Genomic DNA, 20,946 nt, shown 5'->3' on the forward strand with positions numbered 1-20,946 from the left:
GTTTGGAGGGTACTAGATATGATATGGTATGGTGTATATGGTAGGTATTAGATAGTAGATGGTGCATATGGTAGTTAGTAGACATACAGTATTATAGGCACTATTGTGTGTATAGGAACAGAAGTATGACGCTGGGACGAAATGCTGTGCTTTATGTATTTTTCATATCTTTGTTTTACAGGATCCTAATGACCTTGGCTGGTTACCTTATGTTAAAACATGGATACATTCTCTTGGAGAGGGACACAAGGTATCTTGTCCGTCTCACAACTACATTTACTACACGATTAGCGTTCTTATGCATGCAATAAACACTTCTGCAATATCACCTCTTCAATTGGTTATCCGAGTCACTCAGTAATATAATTAGTTGCAAGCGTAGCTCAGTTGGTTAGTGACAGAGGTCCACGGTCAGAGCCAGAGGTCCAAGCCTTCGAGTTTCGACTTTTCTTTGCTTTTCTTTATTTCCAACCAAGCCATACTTGCTGTTTTGACGTAAATCTTGGTGTTGTTTTTATAGGTCCCTACAACAGTGACCGATCATCTGTTGGCCTTGTTCGAGCACAGCACCGATGCCGGTCTACGTTTCTTAACCGAGCATTCCCATCACCAACGCATCCCCGCACCAGCCCTCAGCGTGGTATCTACAATGTGTGGAATCATTGGAGGCTTTATCGACATGATTGAAATTCATGGTGGTTTTGGGATCAACCCAGAAAAAACCGCAAAAACTGAAGCACAGACTGAAGACAACCAAGAAAAGACTGTCACGTTTGCTGATGATTTTGAGCGCGAATTACGAACGCGAAGAATCTCCTGTATTCAGCGCAATCCTCACCACACGGTGGACTTCTTTGGTAAAGTCTACGTGTTTGCGTATACCTGGGCATACGGTGGGCTACTGCAGGCTGAAGAAGAGGATGAAGACGACGACCACTCTCATATTCCTGGAGCTTCACTGCACGCAAGAGATTCAGAATCAGTCCGTAAAAAGTTTGATTTGTTTGTTAGAGAGCTGTTTTCAGGCACAGGAGAAACAGCACCCCATGTTGCCTTACCCACGGGAAGTGATACCGTCTTTAACTACTATATCGACCTAGAAGTAGGAAACTTTGCCAAATGGGATGTTCTGGTTCCTCCGTCTCGTGCTCTTATCGCCAAATCTATCTCAGAACAGTTTGCGCATTCCGACCACACCCATATTCTAGAAGAATCAGCCACATCGAAAACAGAAGCCGAGATCGACCTATCTCTAGTACCTACACTCGATACCATACGCTATGCCTTTCTCTTGGCCCTAATGTCTGTCAACAAGCAACCCGTACTCCTAACAGGAGATGTAGGGGTCGGTAAGACGGTACTCATTCTCGATACCCTTGCGCGTCTATCCAAAGATGGTGGTACCTCCACAGAAGCAGGGTCGATTCTCGGAGCGGTGTTTCGTTCAGGAGGAAAGAATTTAGTGGAAAGCATCCTGGAAGGATCCGTGATTGATAAACATGAATTCAAGTCTGATTTGAGTCACGAGATGATTCAGTTCTCTTCTAGAACTACTGCTGCTAGAGTGAGGGAGTTCATTGAATCTAAGCTTGTTAAACGTGGTAGAGAAGCCCTTGGCCCTATACCTGGACAAAAGGTACTATTAATGAATATTTAACAATTATTCGCCGTACTAAGGCGAAGTGATTACCGGAGAATAATTGTCGTGCCGCGAGGTAAAATCCCGGGGGGGGGGGGGGGGGATGTACTTCCATATATGGACTATACGGGGACGATCCGCTGAACAGGGTATGGTTTTTGGAGCTTCTTGTCATAAACAGAGTATGCAATTTCACTCAAGTGACAAATTCTTTCTGAGTTTCCTGTCATATTCAGGGTTTCTACTTTCGTATTGACCGAAACTGGTTATTATGGTCGTAAAAAAAAAAAGATACGCGAGATGACATGATAATTGAAACAGGAACTCAGTGCAATAAATTATATCTTTTGTCATTGAGATGACATGATAATTGAAACAGGAACTCAGTGCAATGAATTATATCATTTGTCATAAACAGGGTCTACAAATTTGAGTTTTTATGTCATAAACAGGGTACCTCTTTCAGATTAAATTCAGGATAAAAACGTTTTGGTATTACTCCTTCTGGCAAGCTTTGGAAAACCTCGTAATCACCGCTCGAGCAGTGATTATCGTCTCAGAATCACTGGTCGCTTGACCAATCACAGCTCGAGAAAATCCATATTCAAGTCTAAAATTATATTAAAATAATTTATTATTTATGTAGCACACTTGCGCACTTTCTGTGTTCAGTTAATTAGCACCGTAGTAAAAGGACGCCATCATGCAAACGGCCTATACTCTTATAGAAAGGGATACATTTGCCAATTGTTAAAACAATTTTCTTCACTTCCAAGGCAATAATATTCGTAGATGATCTAAACATGCCTCAACCAGACAAGTTCAACGCTCAACCCCCCCTGGAACTGGTACGACAGTTTCTTGATTCCGGGGGATTCCATGACACCAAGAAGTTAGAATGGAAGGAGGTGTTTGATGTGACGTTAATGGCTGCTTGTTCTCCGCCAGGCGGTGGAAGAAGCGCACTCAATGGCCGTCTCCTCAGACACTTCAGGTAAGGATCAAATTGAATTCGGTATTTCTTATATCAGAACGTGGGAATATCATACCACAGCGAGGCTCCATGGACTATTTCGATGGAAGAGCGGCCATCTTGCCAGGGGGCATAGCAAAACAAAGATGAAGGAAAATGTGTTTGTCTTTCTTTTATGGGTAAAGGTGATCGACGTGCCGTTTTAATGCATCTCTTTTCTTTGTACTCTCTTGTGGTGAGCCATTAATATCAATCGACGTCATTACTGTAACAAAGCTTTATTTGCCTCCTGGACGCCTCATAATGTCTTGCGAACCAAGATGTCTGCCATATCGTTGAAGTAGTCCATTTAGGTCCAATTCAACCACAACCATAAGGATCAAAGTTTTCTTTTCCTTGAGCTTGTGCTTGCTTGACTAGTTAAAACCAGAATAGAGAGAGTTTCTTCTTCGCGCAAAAATGCTAATTTGTTGCGAGCGTAGTGGTAATACGAGCAACATTTGCTCTGTAACTTGCAGCGCACCTTTAAAAAACGGAAAGGTTGCTCGTATTACCACTACGCGCGCAGCAAATTAGTATTTCTGCTCTGTTACGTGTCTAGTTATACAGCTTCTCATTAATCCCATACAGGTAACTGTCCAATTATTTTCTTAATTGGACAGGTCTTGTTGATATGGGATTAATTAGGCAGCCATATAATTAATAGGTAATGGGATTTCATGCTCCCCAATCAAGAAATAATTAGACTCCAAAAATTCCTCTGACTGCCAATTTGGACTCGGCCTACGGCCTCATCCAATTTTGTCAGTCCTTAGAATTTTCCTCGTCCAATTATTTCTTAATTGGACAGCATGGATTCCTATTACATATACTAATAGGCGAATATAAAATATAAACGAATATAAATGATGCAATGCATGTTTGATAGGTCCTATTACATATCTCTCATCTTTTAAAAAAGGAAAAAGCAATTCGCTGATTTTTGATAGTGAAGAAAAAACACTCAGTCATTTGTTCTTGTCTTTTTACTAGTATCTTGAGTCTGTCATCACCATCTACCAAGTGGCTTCGACATATCTATGGTACCCAACTAGGGCGCTACCTGGAGAAGGTGGACTTTACAACCGAGGTTCGGGAGTCATGTGATAATATAGTCACCACTGCTATGTCTTTGTACTTCAAGCTGAGCACTGGTCTGCTACCTACACCTGCAAAGACACATTATACCTTTAACCTGCGAGACCTAAGCAAGGTATGGTGCATGGGGTTCCTGTGGTGTCTATAACCCTTTACGCATTGTCAGATTAATTTTTAAGTTCGTTGTTTTTTTTCATGGGGCGGGGAGGGAGAGATTATTGCCGTTTAGTTCAACGGCGAGAAGCCCACCTCCTTACCCCTCCAAATGGGAAATCCTAATTATAACACGTCCCTCGTATGATTGTAAAATCGTGCAGAATAAGCGTCCTTAGGTTCAGGTCAAACCAGGGTCAAACGTCGAACTTTACATGAGCCGAACCTAATTGAAGCTATGGATGACAAGGCGGTCTTTTTTGATGTAATTAGGTTCGGCTCATGTGAAGCTCTGCGTTTGACATTAGCCTTTGTTATCATAATTTTCGTTTCCAGGTCATTGAAGGAATGTTACAAGCTCATCCTGCCGTCATCTCCCTCAGCGAACATTGTGCACAACTGGTTATACATGAGAGCATGCGCGTATTTCATGATCGTCTAGTCGATGACGTGGATCGGAGTTACTTCTTCGATATTATGTCAGAAACTCTGCATGAGACATTCAGGTTGACTTGGTCTCCTGACGTTCTCCAGAATGAGCCAATCATGTTTGGTGACTTTTTGGACTCATCTAGTCTTTCACACCATTCTTCGTCACGGATATATCGATTAGCTAACTATGATAGGCTGATTAGTGTACTGGAGGTACGTTATTGAATCAAGGACGGGAGCCTTATTGCACCCACTACAACCCAACCAAGCACCACCCAACACACACTACTTTGCACCATAGCACGACACGGCACAGCACAGCACACTACAATGCATCACACCACCCTATTACACCCACTGTACCCAACCAAGCACCACCCAACACTAATTATTACGCCACTTTGTACCATATGACACCATAGCACGACACGGCACAGCACAGCACACTACAATGCTTCACACCACCCTATTACACCCACTGTACCCAACCAAGCACCACCCAACACTAATTATTACGCCACTTTGTACCATATGACACCATAGCACGACACGGCACAGCACAGCACACTACAATGCATCACACCACCCTATTACACCCACTGTACCCAAACAAGCACCACCCCACCCAACACAATTTATTAGACCGCTTTGCACCATAGGACACCATAACACGAGACAGCACAGAACAGCACACTACAATGCATCACACCACCCTATTACACCCACTGTACCCAAATGAGCACCACTCAACAAACAGCAATTTATTACACCACTTTGCACCATAGGACACCATAGCACGACACGGCACAGCACAGCACACTACAATGCTTCACACCACCCTATTACACCCACTGTACCCAAACAAGCACCACCCCACCCAACACAATTTATTACACCACTTTGCACCATAGGACACCAAAGCACGACACAGCACACCACACTACACTGCATTGAACCACGCATCACCACGCCATATAGAACTATAATACACCACAAGACATCATAGAACGGCACACCACACCACACTTTACTATAGCACAGAACTGGACAGCATAGCATAAAACTTTGCACTACAACGCACCACCTCACCAACCCCACTCTTTATACTATAGCACACAATATAGGATTACTCACCTTGACACACCACACCACGGGAGAGCACTGCACAGCACTGCACAGCGAGTCAAAGCATGGAACACTTTATCACACCACACCACGCCATAGCACACAATATAGCACTACTGCAACACACCTCACTACAGCACAGCACTGCATAGTACTACACAGCGAGTCACATCACATTGCGATGCACCATTACTCACTCTATCGCACCACCAAGACCTATCAAACATGCATTGCATCATTTATATACATTTTATATTCGCCTATTAGTATATGTAATAGGAATCCATGCTGTCCAATTAAGAAATAATTGGACGAGGAAAATTCTAAGGACTGACAAAATTGGATGAGGCCGTAGGCCGAGGAATTTTTGGAGTCTTATTATTTCTTGATTGGGGAGCATGAAATCCCATTACCTATTAATTATATAGCTGCCTAATTAATCCCATATCAACAAGATCTGTCCAATTAAGAAAATAATTGGACAGTTACCTGTATGGGATTAATGAGAAGCTGTATAATTACTATTATTATTGATATTAATACCAGGATCACTATGACCGAGCCAGACATTCCTGGGACAACATGCAGCATCGTTTTGTATTTTTTGACATGGCTGTACAGCACATTACACGTGCTGCACGCGTGTTCCGTAACCCTGGCAACCACATGATGATGATAGGGGTAGGCGGGACTGGTAAATCCACCGTGGCTAAACTAGCAGCTTACATCGAGGGATGTAACTTCATAATGCCTGTTGTGTCCCGCGTGTACCTGTGGCCAGAGTTCTGTGAAGATTTGAAGAAAGCTGTTATAAGAGCTGGTCTGAAGGGAGAAAACACAGTGCTATTTCTTACAGATGCTATAGTTAAGGTAAAAAAGGGAGTTACCTTTTATTCATATATGGCAATTTGTTCACGGCTTCTTAAAGGAAGGTAGGTTTGGGGGAGGGAGGAAGATGGGGCTTCATAGAGGAGGGGGCATCTGTAAAAGTTTGATCTTTTGTGGATGATCAAACCTTTTTGTTTCGACAAAAGCTGCAGTTTACTCATTATTAACTTATTAGGAAAGTCATGAATTTCTCACTGTTTTAAATGCGGAGGGCTACAACGATTTTTTAAAAGTTTACTCCGCCCGAAACTTCTAGCACTCCCTCAAATAAAAAAACGTACCTTCTCTAATGATCTTTCTTTCGAATAGTTCAGGTTAAATTTCGAATAAACGGAAAAAATCGAATAACTCAGGTTAAATTTCGAATAAACAGAAAAAATCGAATAGTTCAGGTTAAATTTCGAATGCACGGAAAAAATCGAATAGTTCAGGTTAAATTTCGAATAAACGGAAAAAATCGAATAGTTCAGGTTAAATTTCGAATAAACGGAAAAAATCGAATAACTCGGGTTAAATTGTAAATAAACGGAAAAAATCGAATAACTCTGGTTAAATTTCGAATAAACAGAAAAATCGAATAACTCAGGTTAAATTTCGAATAAACAGAAAAATCGAATAACTCAGGTTAAATTTCGAATAAACGGAAAAATCCAATAGTTCAGGTTAAATTTCGAATAAACAGAAAAATCGAATAACTCAGGTTAAATTTCGAATAAACGGAAAAAATCGAATAGTTCAGGTTAAATTTCGAATAATGACAAAAATCGAATAACTCGGGTTAAATTTCGAATAAACGGAAAAAATCGAATAGTTCAGGTTAAATTTCGAATAATGACAAAAATCGAATAACTCGGGTTAAATTTCGAATAATGACAAAAATCGAATAACTCGGGTTAAATTTCGAATAATGACAAAAATCGAATAGCTCAGGTTAAATTTCGAATAAACGGAAAAAATCGAATAACTCAGGTTAAATTTCGAATAAACGGAAAAAATCGAATAGTTCAGGCTAAATTTCGAATAAACGGAAAAAATCGAATAGTTCAGGCTAAATTTCGAATAAACAGAAAAATCGAATAGTTCAGGTTAAATTTCGAATAAACGGAAAAATCCAATAGTTCAGGTTAAATTTCGAATAAACAGAAAAAATCGAATAGTTCAGGTTAAATTTCGAATAAACGGAAAAAATCGAATAACTCAGGTTAAATTTCGAATAAACAGAAAAAATCGAATAGTTCAGGTTAAATTTCGAATAAACGGAAAAATCGAATAACTCAGGTTAAATTTCGAATAAACAGAAAAATCGAATAACTCAGGTTAAATTTAGAATAAACGGAAAAAATCGAATAGTTCAGGTTAAATTTCGAATAAACGGAAAAAATCGAATAGTTCAGGTTAGACTTCGAATAGATAGAAAAATCGAATAGTTCAGGCTAAATTTCGAATAAACGGAAAAAATCGAATAGTACAGGTTAAATTTTGAATAAACGGAAAAAATCGAATAACTCAGGTTAAATTTCGAATAAACGGAAAAAATCGAATAACTCAGGTTAAATTTCGAATAAACAGAAAAATCGAATAACTCAGGTTAAATTTCGAATAAACAGAAAAATCGAATAGTTCAGGTTAAATTTCGAATAAACGGAAAAAATCGAATAGTTCAGGTTAAATTTCGAATAAACGGAAAAAATCGAATAGTTCAAGTTAAATTTCGAATAAACGGAAAAAATCGAATAGTTCAGGTTAAATTTCGAATAAACGGAAAAAATCGAATAGTTCAGGTTAACTTTCGAATAAACGGAAAAAATCGAATAGTTCAGGTTAAATTTCGAATAAACGGAAAAAAATCGAATAGTTCAGGTTAAATTTCGAATAAACGGAAAAAATCGAATAGTTCAGGTTAAATTTCGAATAAACGGAAAAAATCGAATAACTCGGGTTAAATTGTAAATAAACGGAAAAAATCGAATAACTCTGGTTAAATTTCGAATAAACAGAAAAATCGAATAACTCAGGTTAAATTTCGAATAAACAGAAAAATCGAATAACTCAGGTTAAATTTCGAATAAACGGAAAAATCCAATAGTTCAGGTTAAATTTCGAATAAACAGAAAAATCGAATAACTCAGGTTAAATTTCGAATAAACGGAAAAAATCGAATAGTACAGGTTAAATTTCGAATAATGACAAAAATCGAATAACTCGGGTTAAATTTCGAATAAACGGAAAAAATCGAATAGTTCAGGTTAAATTTCGAATAAGGACAAAAATCGAATAACTCGGGTTAAATTTCGAATAATGACAAAAATCGAATAACTCGGGTTAAATTTCGAATAATGACAAAAATCGAATAACTCAGGTTAAATTTCGAATAAACGGAAAAAATCGAACAACTCAGGTTAAATTTCGAATAAACGGAAAAATCGAATAGTTCAGGTTAAATTTCGAATAAACAGAAAAATCGAATAGTTCAGGTTAAATTTCGAATAAACGGAAAAAATCGAATAGTTCAGGTTAAATTTCGAATAATGACAAAAATCGAATAACTCGGGTTAAATTTCGAATAAACAGAAAAAATCGAATAGTTCAGGTTAAATTTCGAATAATGACAAAAATCGAATAGTTCAGGTTAGACTTCGAATAGATAGAAAAATCGAATAGTTCAGGTTAAATTTCGAATAAACGGAAAAAATCGAATAACTCAGGTTAAATCATTAAATAGTTCTAATTAGTACTATTTCATACAGAATCCTTTGTTTTCTATTGATGTTTAAATATCACTATTTAGTGATAAAAATTAGTATTTGTTTCACGGATTTAGTGTGAGGACTCTAATTACTAAATAGTACAAAATAGTGCTAATTAAACAATACGAAAACAATGGAATTTGCATGAAATTGTGCTATTTAGTATTACTAAAGTTTCACGGTTATATTCTTTGCTCTCTTAAACAAAAACAAACATTAAAAAAAGCTGTACGGGGACGTGCCGAGTTGTAATCTTATTTCATTATTTCAATGCTGTCGCATGTTGTGCTAAATATTGAACCTAATGTCGCATTATTTGCATTGTCCCAGTTAAGTATCAAAGGTTTTTTGGTTGAGTCTGGTCGTTTTTGGAAACGATGGTCGAAGTATGGTCCTCCGGTAGCATGAAATGTCAACCTACATCAATTTTACAGAAAAGCTAGTAAATCTTAGTGAATAACATTTCTATCTTTCATATTTCCAGGATTTATTTCTAGAAGGAATCAGTACAATACTAAGCTCAGGTGAAATCCATGACTTGTTTGACCACGAAGACCTTGAACAAATCTTTCTTGAACTTCAACGTTCAGCCGTACGCAGTGGTATCCCAGACACAAAAACATCTGTCTTCAAATACTTCATGCAACGAGTGAAGAAAAGACTACATCTAGTTATCTCTACTAGTCCAGTTGGACAGCACTTCCGACAAAACTGTCGGCTCTATCCCTCGCTTATTAACTGTTGTACCATCGATTGGTACGACAAATGGCCGCTCGATGCTCTGCAGTCTGTAGCAGACTCTTTTCTTGAGTTGATGGAATTTGACATGGTGAAGGTTGATGACAAGAACGCGCTAAAGAAAAGCTTAGCCAAGACATTCGTTGAAGTCCATAAAAGCGTCGAGGAAGAAGCGATACTATTCTACGAAGAGATGCAACGTAAATACTACACTACCCCTACCACATACATGGAATTTGTCAAACTATTTCTGTCTAAGTTCCACGAGAAGGCTTCCAAGTTCAGCTTGAACAAGGATCGGTTAGCGACAGGACTCCTGAAGCTAGCAGAGTCGAACAATCTTGTAGGGGTTATGCAAGCTGAGCTTATAGAACTGGGACCACAACTAGAACGAAAATCAAAGGTATATTTGCTTACTTGTAAATCATGATTAGCTGGCTTTTAGTTATCACAGCTGGGGCGGGAAGTCGATGAAACTATATTGTTTGTTTTCAAACGTCTTCCCAATCCATTCCATCCCATCAAATCCCATCTCAACCCATCCCATCCCATCCCATCCCATTGCATCCCATCCCATCCCATCCCATCTCATCTCATCCCATCCCATCTCATCCCATCTCATCCCATCCAATCTCATCCCATGCCATTTCATCTCATCCCATCCGATCTCATCTTATCCCATCCCATCCCATCCCATTGCATCCCATCCCATCCTAACCCAACCCATTGCATCCCATCCCATCCCATCCTAACCCAACCTATTGCATCCTACCCCATCCCATCCCATCCCATCCCGATCCTCCCCACCCCCCTTCCCTTAATATGGCATTCAAAATCTTGAAAGGACTAAATCCATCGTGTCTTTAAGTAACTCTCCACTACCTTCATGCTTATAGTTATTGTGGCAGTAACGTCCATGTGTAGGTCTTCGAATCATAGGACAAATCTTTAAGTGCACCATATCCTGTTTAGGCGCGCGAAATAATTTTCCTTCCTCCGTAAAAATCAGCATGCGAGTTGAGAATTGTGCGCGTATAGTATTAGTATGTTTGAGAAAGTGATACAAATAGGAAACCAGTGTGAATCTGATTTTTCCCACCCAATATAAAAAAGCATTATTTTTGATACACAGGACACTGAGAAGTTGTTAGAGCAACTAGCACGCGACCAGAAAGCAGTCGACCAGGTGCACAGTGTAGTACAAGAAGAAGAGGAATTCATGAACAATGAAGCGAAAAGAATCCAAACCATCGCAGACGAGGCGCAGAGAGACCTCGAAAGCGTCATCCCAGAACTAGAGCACGCCATTACAGCACTTGACGCGCTGGATAAATCAGATATATCAGAGATTCGCGTCTATACTAAGCCACCTGCTATGGTTATGACTGTATTGTCTGCTGTGTGTATATTACTGCAGCAGAAACCTGACTGGAACACTGCTAAACTCTTGCTGGCTGATCCAGGGTTCCTTAAGAATCTTGTGACGTACGATAAGCATAGTGTTCCTGATAAGGTAGGTAACAGCAGCAACAACAACAGTCTCTTTATCTTTTATTTATAGAATATTATAAAATATTTGAGATATAACGCGCGCGCTGATTGACTGGCTATCGTGTTTATATCAGGGGACAGAGACACTCTCGCGCAAAATCGTAACATCTTGGAACATTTTAAGATGTTGTTTGGTAGGGTTTTATTATGATTTTGGTCGTATATTCCTTACCGGATTAAGACTCAAAATAACTGAAGAAAGGATGCTGCCTTTTGTAAAACGCTTGGATATTCGTCACAAATAACAATATATTATCTATTTTTATTGTATTTAGGTATTCGTTCGCCTCAAAAAGTACACTCACAATCCTAACTTCAACCCTGAAACTGTCGGTAAGATTTCTGTTGCATGTAAGTCAATGTGCCAATGGGTCTTGGCTCTGGAAAACTATTCTGAGGTAAGCCAGCTTACTGATCTACATTAGTGTTTTTGAAACAAAAATGAAGGCGTAGCTCAGTCGGTTAGTGCGCGGCCTTCAGGACTCGGTTGTACGAAGGGTGGATAGCGCTATTCGGGGGGGGGGGGGGGAGGGTAAAGTAAGCACCGTCGAATTCCTGGGATACCAGCCTTGTTGCTGAATGAACTAGCGACGTTAATTATGATTGCTTTACTTTTACTTTTAAACAGTTGCACTCGTTGGCATCATTATTGTTGTCTGTACGTACTCGTATATCTTATGGCTATTAGCCAACAGAAAGCAATGAATCTTATTGTTATTACTCACTCTTGTGAAAGGTTTACAAAATGGTACAGCCAAAGCAAAGCCGATGTGAAGAGGCCCAGACAGCGCTAGCCATGGCTAAAGAAAACCTGCGACAAAAACAAGAAAGTTTGATTACCATCCAAGAACAGCTGGAAATTCTACAGAGTCAATACGACGAGTCTGTAAGGCAGCAAGAGGAACTGAAGGTCAAGAAAGATCTGACTATTGCTAGACTTCAGCGAGCATCGGTGTTGACAACCGCCTTAGCTGAAGAACAGGTGCAGTAGACCTTTTTATAGTTGGGCGTAACGTTTTGACATTTCAGACCACATTTCATAGCTAGATAGAAGACTTTATTTAACAAGGGTTGCACGAAACAGCTAATAAATTCTTGGCCCTTGAGTATCATTTCTTTGTTTAACGGTTGCGCACGAGAAGACACATGAATATGGATACAACCAAAGCAAAGAATATTTTCTCAAGGGAATGACACGTGGTCTGAAATAGAAAAACATTAAGTTCAAAGTAAACGAATATTACTAAAGGTAATGACACGTGTTCTGAAATGTGAAAACATTAAGTTCAAAGTAAACGAATAGTATTAAAGAGAATGACACGTGTTCTGAAATGGGACAACATTACCGCCAAGGTAAAAAGAGTAAAAAGAGGTACCTGTGGTATCACAGTCGTAAAATGTCTTTGTTTTTTTTTGTTTTTTTTGTAGGATCGATGGAGCCAAGCAATCAAACAAGTGGGTGAACACGCTAAAGGACTAGTTGGAGATACCCTTCTATCCACCGCTGCTATAACATATTTTGGCGCATTCACTTCATCGTATCGCCGAAGTCTCTTGAATCGCTGGCACATATACTGCGATGACAAGTCCATCCCGGTCAGCGAGAGCTTTGAACTGACCAATTTTCTTGCAGAACCGGTGGAGATCCAACTATGGTTGAATAATGGGCTCCCACATGATAAATATTCTGTTGAGAATGGTGCTATTATCAAACATTGCCACCGATGGCCACTCCTCATCGACCCGCAGGAGCAAGCAAGTAAATGGATCATGATGAATGAGAAGGAAAATCGACTTAAGGTCGTCAAGGCAACAGATGCTTATTTCATCAAAACTTTGGAGGAGGCGATACCATTAGGGGAACCTGTATTGATTGAGGTAAGGAAAATATAAATAACTAATAAAACTAACTTAGCGGAACTTAGTAATAGACCTATCCCGATTCGCTTGACTGACCACGAAACAATGGTTTGAAGTCGAGACTGAACTTGATTCTTTTATTCATCAAGTTCAACCTCGACTTGAACATGTTCGGACGTTTGCCCTAGGCCTAAGTCTATTAGCGTAACAAATGAGTTTTAGTCAATAAAGCTCTTTGCTTTGCACTCAGTAATTGACACCTCCCATTGACTACTTTCTTATGGCGTTCTCTCCCTCTTACTCATTTTTTCATTTACTCATCCATTTCATCGGTCATTTAATTCCGTCATTCATTCATTAGTTCTTCTACCTCTCCTGTGGACCAACATGTTGTTGCTTTACTTTCTTGACCGATATTTGGACTAATTATTACTCTACTAATGCAGGATGTAGGAGAAGACATCGACCCAGCCCTCAACCCCATCCTAACAAGAAACACATCATTACGCGGTAACCATCTAGTGATTTGTATGGGGGACACTGTCATCGAGTACAACCCTAACTTCCGGTTATACATGACGTCACCGCTGGCCAACCCTCACTTCCTGCCAGACGTGTGCATCAAGGTCACGCTTATCAACTTTACTGTCACGCTTGAAGGACTTCAGGATCAGCTGTTGTCACGCGTGGTGCAGCAGGAAATACCAAAGCTGGAAGAACAAAGAAAAGAAATCTTGCATAACTTAGGTGAGTTACTTTAGAGAATAGGTAGGTGGTTGGTGTAAGGTAGGTGGGTGGTGTAAGGTAGGTGGGTGGTGTAAGGTAGGTGGGTGGTGTAAGGTAAGGTGTGGATTATGTGCAAAAATAAGACCTTGTGTGTAGGTGTGAGTAAAGTAAAGTGAGAACGAACGAGAAACGAACCCCTGGGGAGGAGTAAGGTAAATCTACTTCAGACTTTCATTGATGATGCCAATTTTATCTATCGATAGTGAAAGACAGATTTAAACTAGAAGAATTAGAAGATCGTTCTTTATCATTACTGCATACTTCCCGTGGGAACATCCTAGATGATGAAGACCTCATCAATACCCTGGATGAAAGTATCAAAATGGCGCATGTTATTCAAGTTCGTGTGGTGGAATCAGAACAAACTGAAGAAGTCATGAAAATTAACCGAGAGAAATACCTGCCTATCGCCTCCAGGGGAGCTATTCTCTACTTCGTGCTGACCGACCTAGCCTCTATCGATGTGATGTATCAGTTCTCGTTACCATCCTTCACTACTCTATTTGCTAAATGTATCGAATCGTCACGTGATGCGGTGAGACAGGAGTCAGCCATTCCTCCTGGTAGTGCTGGTACTCTAAGACCTTTGAAGAAAGATAAATTCTACCCAGGTATTATAATAAAACATCAAGTTCAATGCTCCTGAATAGTATTCGTGTGTTTATGTGATACTTTTAAATCTCGGCCAAAGCCCTACTGCTTGGAGCGAAATGTGTGTTTTAATCAATTTTCGTCTCGCCCACACCAGAGGGCTGTTTGATTCTAGCGTCATAAGCTACCGCTACCAGAATCCTTTGCAAACTTTGTTTTCTTCAATTAAAAGACCTCTCTTTCAGACCACGTGTCATTCAAGGGCGGATCCAAGGGGGGGGGGGGACAAAGGGGGCTGAAGTCCCCCTTCAGTAGAAAAACAAAACAAAACAAATCTGAAGAATTAGATTCTTTTTTTATTGCTTTCCGTTGTGTTGACGGAAAAACTCAATTAGCCCCCCTAAACTCAATTAGCCCCCCCTAAACTCAATTAGTCCCCCTAACTCAATTAGCCCCCCCTAAACTCAATTAGTCCCCCCTAAACTCAATTAGCCCCCCCCCTAAACTCAATTAGCCCCCCCTAAACTCAATTAGCCCCCCTAAACTCAATTAGCCCCCCTAAACTCAATTAGTCCCCCCCTAAACTCAATTAGCCCCCCCTAAACTCAATTAGCCCCCCCTAAAATTTTGCCTGGATCCGCCCTTGCCATTCTCTTGAGAATAAGGTGCTTTGTTAGAGTTGTAATTTCTCCTGCGCAGTTGTTAAACAAACGGATCATAAATAGGAAAACATTGAGTGCATGGCAATGAGGTTTATTAGCAGCAACCTTCTTACTAAAGAGATAAGAATAAGAAGCATTCTGGTAGTGATAGTAAAATGACGCCATTATACAAACGTTCGGTAAGAAGATACTGAGACCAGAAAATAAAGATAAATTGTACCACAACAGATTATAGAATAACTGTTATAAACTGTTTATGAGAGCACACAGCACGCACGCGCACTTTCGGTTGCGTCATTCCTATCCGAAAAGCGCTTATTGAAATTTATAAAAGGAATAAAAAACTTGCTCGCTGTGCTGAGCGCAGAACTGTCGAAAAGCATTCCGCTACGCGTCGCGCTTCTCCTAACACTTAACTGCGCACAGCACGCGCGCGTTTTCTATTTCTTCAATAATAATTTTTTCCACTCCCAAAGTTCTGTTGACACCAACGTAACATAGCGCACTTTTATACTAACTTAAGTAACAGTTTTGATATATCTGTAGGCAAACGAATATCAATGGTGGAGTTTGCTGGCTTCAATCGAAAGATGACCGTCCCCAAAAGCAAAGATGAATGTGACTTACCCGAGTATCTGAAGGCACTCGTGGATCTACTGACAGAGAATGTCTATCGCGTTGTGTCGCATGCGATTTTTGCTCGGCATAAATTGACGTTTTCGTTCATGCTGTGCGCGAACATTCTTATGAAAGATAAACTAAAGCGAAACGTAGAGACCAACAAACCTCCTATCACCGAGACGGAGTGGAAACTTTTTCTAAGGGGCTCTGCTATGGCTGCTATTGCTGAGAGAATCGAAGGTGATGATGATGAGCCATCATTTGGTGCACACTTAGCACCTAGAGGTTAGTATGATATATGTGACCTTCTGTCTAGGGAATTCATCCACCTATCCATTCTTCTATTTATCCATCCGTCCATCGTTCCATTTATCCACCCATCCATCCCATCCCATCCTACGCTCACCCATTCGTCCATTAATCCGTCCAATACCATCCTCTTAATACGTACTCATCCATTCTTCCACTCATTCATCCCATCCCATCCACTTAATACGTACGCTTACCCATTCTTCCACTCATCCAACCCATCCCATCCTATTAATACGTACGCTCACCCATTTGTCTATTGATTCATCCCATCCTCTTCATCCATGTATTCATCCACTCTCTCGTCTGTCCATTCCAGCTTCCTATCCCATTCCATCCCATCCATTCATCCATCAAATCAGCCATCAAATCATCCATCCGTCCGTCCGTCCTTCCATCCATCCACCCACCCACACATCCATCCATCCATCCATCCATCCATCCATCCATCCATCCACCCATCCATCCATCCATCCATCCATCCATCCATCCATCCATCCATCTGTTTGTCCTATCCCACCCTCCCATTCATTCAATTATCCCATCTCTTTTAGTATCTCGAACCAAAGCAGGAGGAAGCATGGGTCATCTCGTAGCTAAGATGAGCAAGTCTCCAGCTAAATGGATCTCTGAGTCTGCTTGGAAGGAATGCGTGCAATTATCCAATCAGCTAGAAGAATTTGCTGGTCTGTGCACTAATATCACAGTCAATAAACAGTTCTGGAAAAAGTTCACTGTATCATCCAACCCCTATGAGATACTAGAGAGTGACGATGATGTTGAGAAGCAAGAAACAAAAGGTACTCTATGGGTTCCCTGTGGTACTATCAGGTTATGATGATTATTAATATACTTTGGTATATTTTTTAACGCTAATTGCTCTTGAAATATTAATAAAAATTGTGCTCGATAAGAAAAATGCAATTAAAATAGTATTCAACGCTTGTTATCAGGTGGTAGTCGCTCCACGAAAATAGGCTGGCAAAGCAAGACTCTGTCGGGATTCCAAAAGTTGATGCTAATCAAGATCTTAAGGCCAGAGTGTCTTGTGGAGACTGTGCGCATGTTCGTGGAACGACAGCTGGGCAGTAAATTTGTCACCAACGTTGGCTTCGATTTACAGGAGATTTATGAGGAATCCAATGCAAGAACACCTCTTATTTTCATCCTTTCGCCAGGTAACTGTAGCTGGGATTGCAATTATAGCATTGACTTTATTATTTGAGTGGTTAGGCATGCTTTTCGACCAAGTGAGGGGGGGGGGGGGGGGTGAGGGGGGTCACCTAAAACCCAAGCCCAAGGGATGTCCGGTGCGCGCCTTCTTTTATTAGGGACTTTAAGAATTGCAAAATTTACGACGGCGACGTGACCGGAAGTGTAAATAATTTTTCTTTGGGGTTCTGTTTATTGGAGATTTCATTCCAAATATTGTTAGTAAGGTCAATTCATCCACGGGGAAGACAGACTTTGAAGCTCGAAACCCCAAAGTGAAGATGTTTACACTTCCGGATGACGTCGCCGTCGCAGATTTTGCAAATCTCAAAGTCCCGATTTTCTTTACGAGTACTCAAGACCAGCTAACCACTACTCATAACATTGTGATCCAGAACTGTGCTTAGGGAAAAATCTGCTAGATGGCAGGCAGGTAGGGGGTTATTTGCAACGAAGGTGCTCTAAGATCTCTTAGCTTACTTTGTTCGCATCGCAAGTGTTGCAACCGGAAAAGCCTCACGATTACGATTACCATTACGATGTGACAGTAAAATGGTCCAGCCGCCAGCCACAGCACGGAGTGACCGACATCGTTTAAACTAATCACAGCGCGCGAAATCACTGCTGATTAATCGCACCGTCACGGCATGGCTTGTCAGTCAGCTTTTCACAGTAATACTAAATATGCTCTAATAATTATTGTTACTCCACCAGGCTCAGACCCAGCCTCTAGCCTTATTCGTTTCGCGAAGGAGCTTCGAGGTACAACGCTTCACCTTGACATGATTTCGCTTGGTCGTGGCCAAGAACCAAAAGCCGAAGATGCCATCACCAAGGCTTATCAGCAAAAGGGCAAATGGGTGTTCTTACAGAACTGTCAACACGCCGCTTCCTTTATGCCTCGGCTACAGCAGATCGTCAAAAGGTTTGTAATAGGGGGAGGGAGGGGGTGAGTAGGGCGAACAAGTTGTAAGAAGATGGGCAAAAGGTGAGGGTAGACTATCTGTCAAAAGATATATACTAGTTATACACTGCTTTCTAGTGAAATACCAACGAATTTACAACGGCATTCCTGCATTCTGATCGGCTGTATTTTCTATTGTGTGGGGTAAAGTTTAGTATTAGATTATATAACAAGAAAGGTCAGAAAATATACCAGAAAAATAAACCTAACAATCTGTGAGTTAGCCGGCTTACCCAGACTCATACGTCAAAAATTGATGTTTTTGTTGGACTTTATATGATTTGTTATTTTTTGTTTCCAGAATATCCATGCCTGATACCCCAGTTGATCCTCAGTTCCGTATGTGGCTTAGTTCCAAACCAGATCCTTCATTCCCTGTCTCAATCCTACAAGTCGGACTTAAGGTAATGTCTTCCGCTATGCCGTTTTCGCCACAATTTCAAGCGTCATCAAGTGCTCAATAGATTGAGTTATAGTCAAACGCTAGTCGCACCGCACTCGTACGGAAGTCGCACCGCACTCGTACGGAAGTCGCACCGCACTCGTACGGAAGTCGCACCGCGCTCGTACGGAGGTCGCACCGTGCTTTTACGGAACTCGCATCGCACTCTTACGGAAGTCGCACCGCACTCGTACGGAAGTCGCACCGCACTCGTACGGAAGTCGCACCGCGCTTGTATGGAGGTCGCACCGTGCTTTTACGGAACTCGCACCGCACTCGTACGGAAGTCGCGCCGCGCTTGTACGGAAGTCGCACCGTGCTTTTACGGAACTCGCATCGCACTCGTACGGACATCGTCAACGGTTCGTAAACGAATAAAAGAAGACATGATTGATGTTTTATTCCACGATTGTCTCTTCTTATATATGTTTGTATTGTTTAACGATGACAGATGACGGTAGAGCCTCCCCCTGGTATCAAGGCTAATCTGCTGCGTACATTTGGTGCAGTGGGTGGTGTTGTAACAGATTCGGTGTTTGAAGACCCCAGTGCTGGACCTGCCTGGAAAAGACTGTTGTTTGGTTTGTGTCTGTTTAATGCTGTTGTCCATGAACGAAAGAAGTTTAGCTCTTCTCTTGGATGGAACATTCCCTACGAGTTTTCTACATCTGATCTTGAGGTACCCTACTCAATCTTTACTTCAGTTTTACCACAGGCAGCCCAAACAAGGTGAAGGTTCTTGTTCATGGTTCACAAGGGAATGTGTGGGAGTTATGATGAAGATATGACAATGAAATGTTTCAATCAACAATTTTCTTTAAAACTTGCTGCAGTCGTTGTTTGTACCATGTTCAGTCTTCTGGCGAAGTTTCAGCGCTTAGTGTTTTTTTTTTCAAAATCCGCTCTTCCCATTATTTAAGAAGAGTACCTTGTTTGGGCTGCCTGTGGTTTCAACTAAGGATTCTTTCCCTTAGATGCTGGATAATGTATTTGATTTATTTATTATATATTGTAACCCTTCAAATTTTTGTGAAGAAAGGTTTATTCTCATACTGAAAAAACTTTATGTGGTAGAAAGTACTGTATACAATTGTTTACTGGTTGGGACCAGAGAACGCCGCACGTACGTACTATGCGCCATAATTCCTTTTCGTTGTCTAAGGAATGGTTGCGACTAAATGCAGTACCACGTACTATGCGCCATAATTCCTTTTCGTTGTCTAAGGAATGGTTGCGACTAAATACAGTACCGTGACCGAGTCCTGTGCCATACTGATCTTCTACGTACTATGGGCCATAATTTCTTTTCGTTGTCTAAGGAATGGTTGCGACTAAATACAGTACCGTGACCGAGTCCTGTGCCATACTGATCTTCTACGTACTATGGGCCATAATTTCTTTTCGTTGTCTAAGGAATGGTTGCGACCAAATACAGTACCGTGACCGATTCCTGTGCCATACTGACCTTCTATTTGTGTATATATGTTTTTGATGCAGGTATCGATGCAGATGTTACACATGTTGTTAACAGAACATCGTGATGTTCCCTGGCAAGCTCTGTGTTACCTGACAGGAGACATCGCTTATGGGGGGCGTGTCACCGATCAGTGGGACCAGCGGTGCTTGAAGAGTATTTTAAAAAAGTTTTATAATCCTGACGTGCTGCTGGATGATTATGCGTACACCACGGATCATGTAAGGAACAGTTTATCCCATTCCATCCATCCATTCATCCATCCACTCCCGCCAAATCCCATCCATCAGCCATCCGTTTGTCTGCCCGTCCGTCCGTCTGCCCGTCCGTCCGTCTGCCCGTCTGTCTGTTCATTCATCTGTCCTTCCCATTCATCCTTGTGCTTCCATCAATCCCACCCACCCAACCCATCCACCCTATCCGTCCACCATTGACCAACCTAGTCATCTATTCATCCACTTACGCTTCTTCCACCTTCCTTCCATCCACCCTCCATCACACCGACCGAATGTCCGTTCGTGCTTTGCGTTTCATTAATACACATAAAACAATATCGTTTAACATGCTTTGTGGATTGGCCTCAGTCAGTCAAACCCCCCACGAAGACCTAAATTGCTTATAACTGGATCAATACACCGTTCT

The 20,946-nt window shown here is 41.0% G+C and overlaps 1 protein-coding gene across 1 annotated transcript in view; it reads left to right on the forward strand.

Annotated features, from left to right (window-relative positions):
* LOC116289104 (dynein axonemal heavy chain 6) overlaps positions 1–20,946 on the forward strand; it is a 48,837-nt gene that overhangs the window by 22,893 nt on the left and 4,998 nt on the right. Inside the window, exons 34-53 of the mRNA XM_089038749.1 lie at positions 182–250; positions 521–1,636; positions 2,416–2,633; positions 3,645–3,864; positions 4,239–4,547; positions 6,006–6,329; positions 9,579–10,235; positions 10,965–11,345; positions 11,659–11,781; positions 12,120–12,365; positions 12,812–13,261; positions 13,690–13,990; positions 14,233–14,640; positions 15,829–16,188; positions 16,767–17,012; positions 17,166–17,390; positions 18,139–18,349; positions 18,690–18,792; positions 19,282–19,509; positions 20,328–20,525. Coding sequence (XP_088894875.1) covers positions 182–250; positions 521–1,636; positions 2,416–2,633; positions 3,645–3,864; positions 4,239–4,547; positions 6,006–6,329; positions 9,579–10,235; positions 10,965–11,345; positions 11,659–11,781; positions 12,120–12,365; positions 12,812–13,261; positions 13,690–13,990; positions 14,233–14,640; positions 15,829–16,188; positions 16,767–17,012; positions 17,166–17,390; positions 18,139–18,349; positions 18,690–18,792; positions 19,282–19,509; positions 20,328–20,525 — 6,393 coding nt within the window. The remainder of the gene's footprint in view (positions 1–181; positions 251–520; positions 1,637–2,415; positions 2,634–3,644; positions 3,865–4,238; positions 4,548–6,005; positions 6,330–9,578; positions 10,236–10,964; positions 11,346–11,658; positions 11,782–12,119; positions 12,366–12,811; positions 13,262–13,689; positions 13,991–14,232; positions 14,641–15,828; positions 16,189–16,766; positions 17,013–17,165; positions 17,391–18,138; positions 18,350–18,689; positions 18,793–19,281; positions 19,510–20,327; positions 20,526–20,946) is intronic.

This window comes from Actinia tenebrosa, unplaced genomic scaffold (assembly GCF_029948245.1).
Source record: "Actinia tenebrosa isolate PJP-AT-01 unplaced genomic scaffold, QUT_ActTen_1.0 PGA_scaffold6__47_contigs__length_16458017, whole genome shotgun sequence".
Taxonomy (NCBI): Eukaryota; Metazoa; Cnidaria; class Anthozoa; order Actiniaria; family Actiniidae; genus Actinia; species Actinia tenebrosa.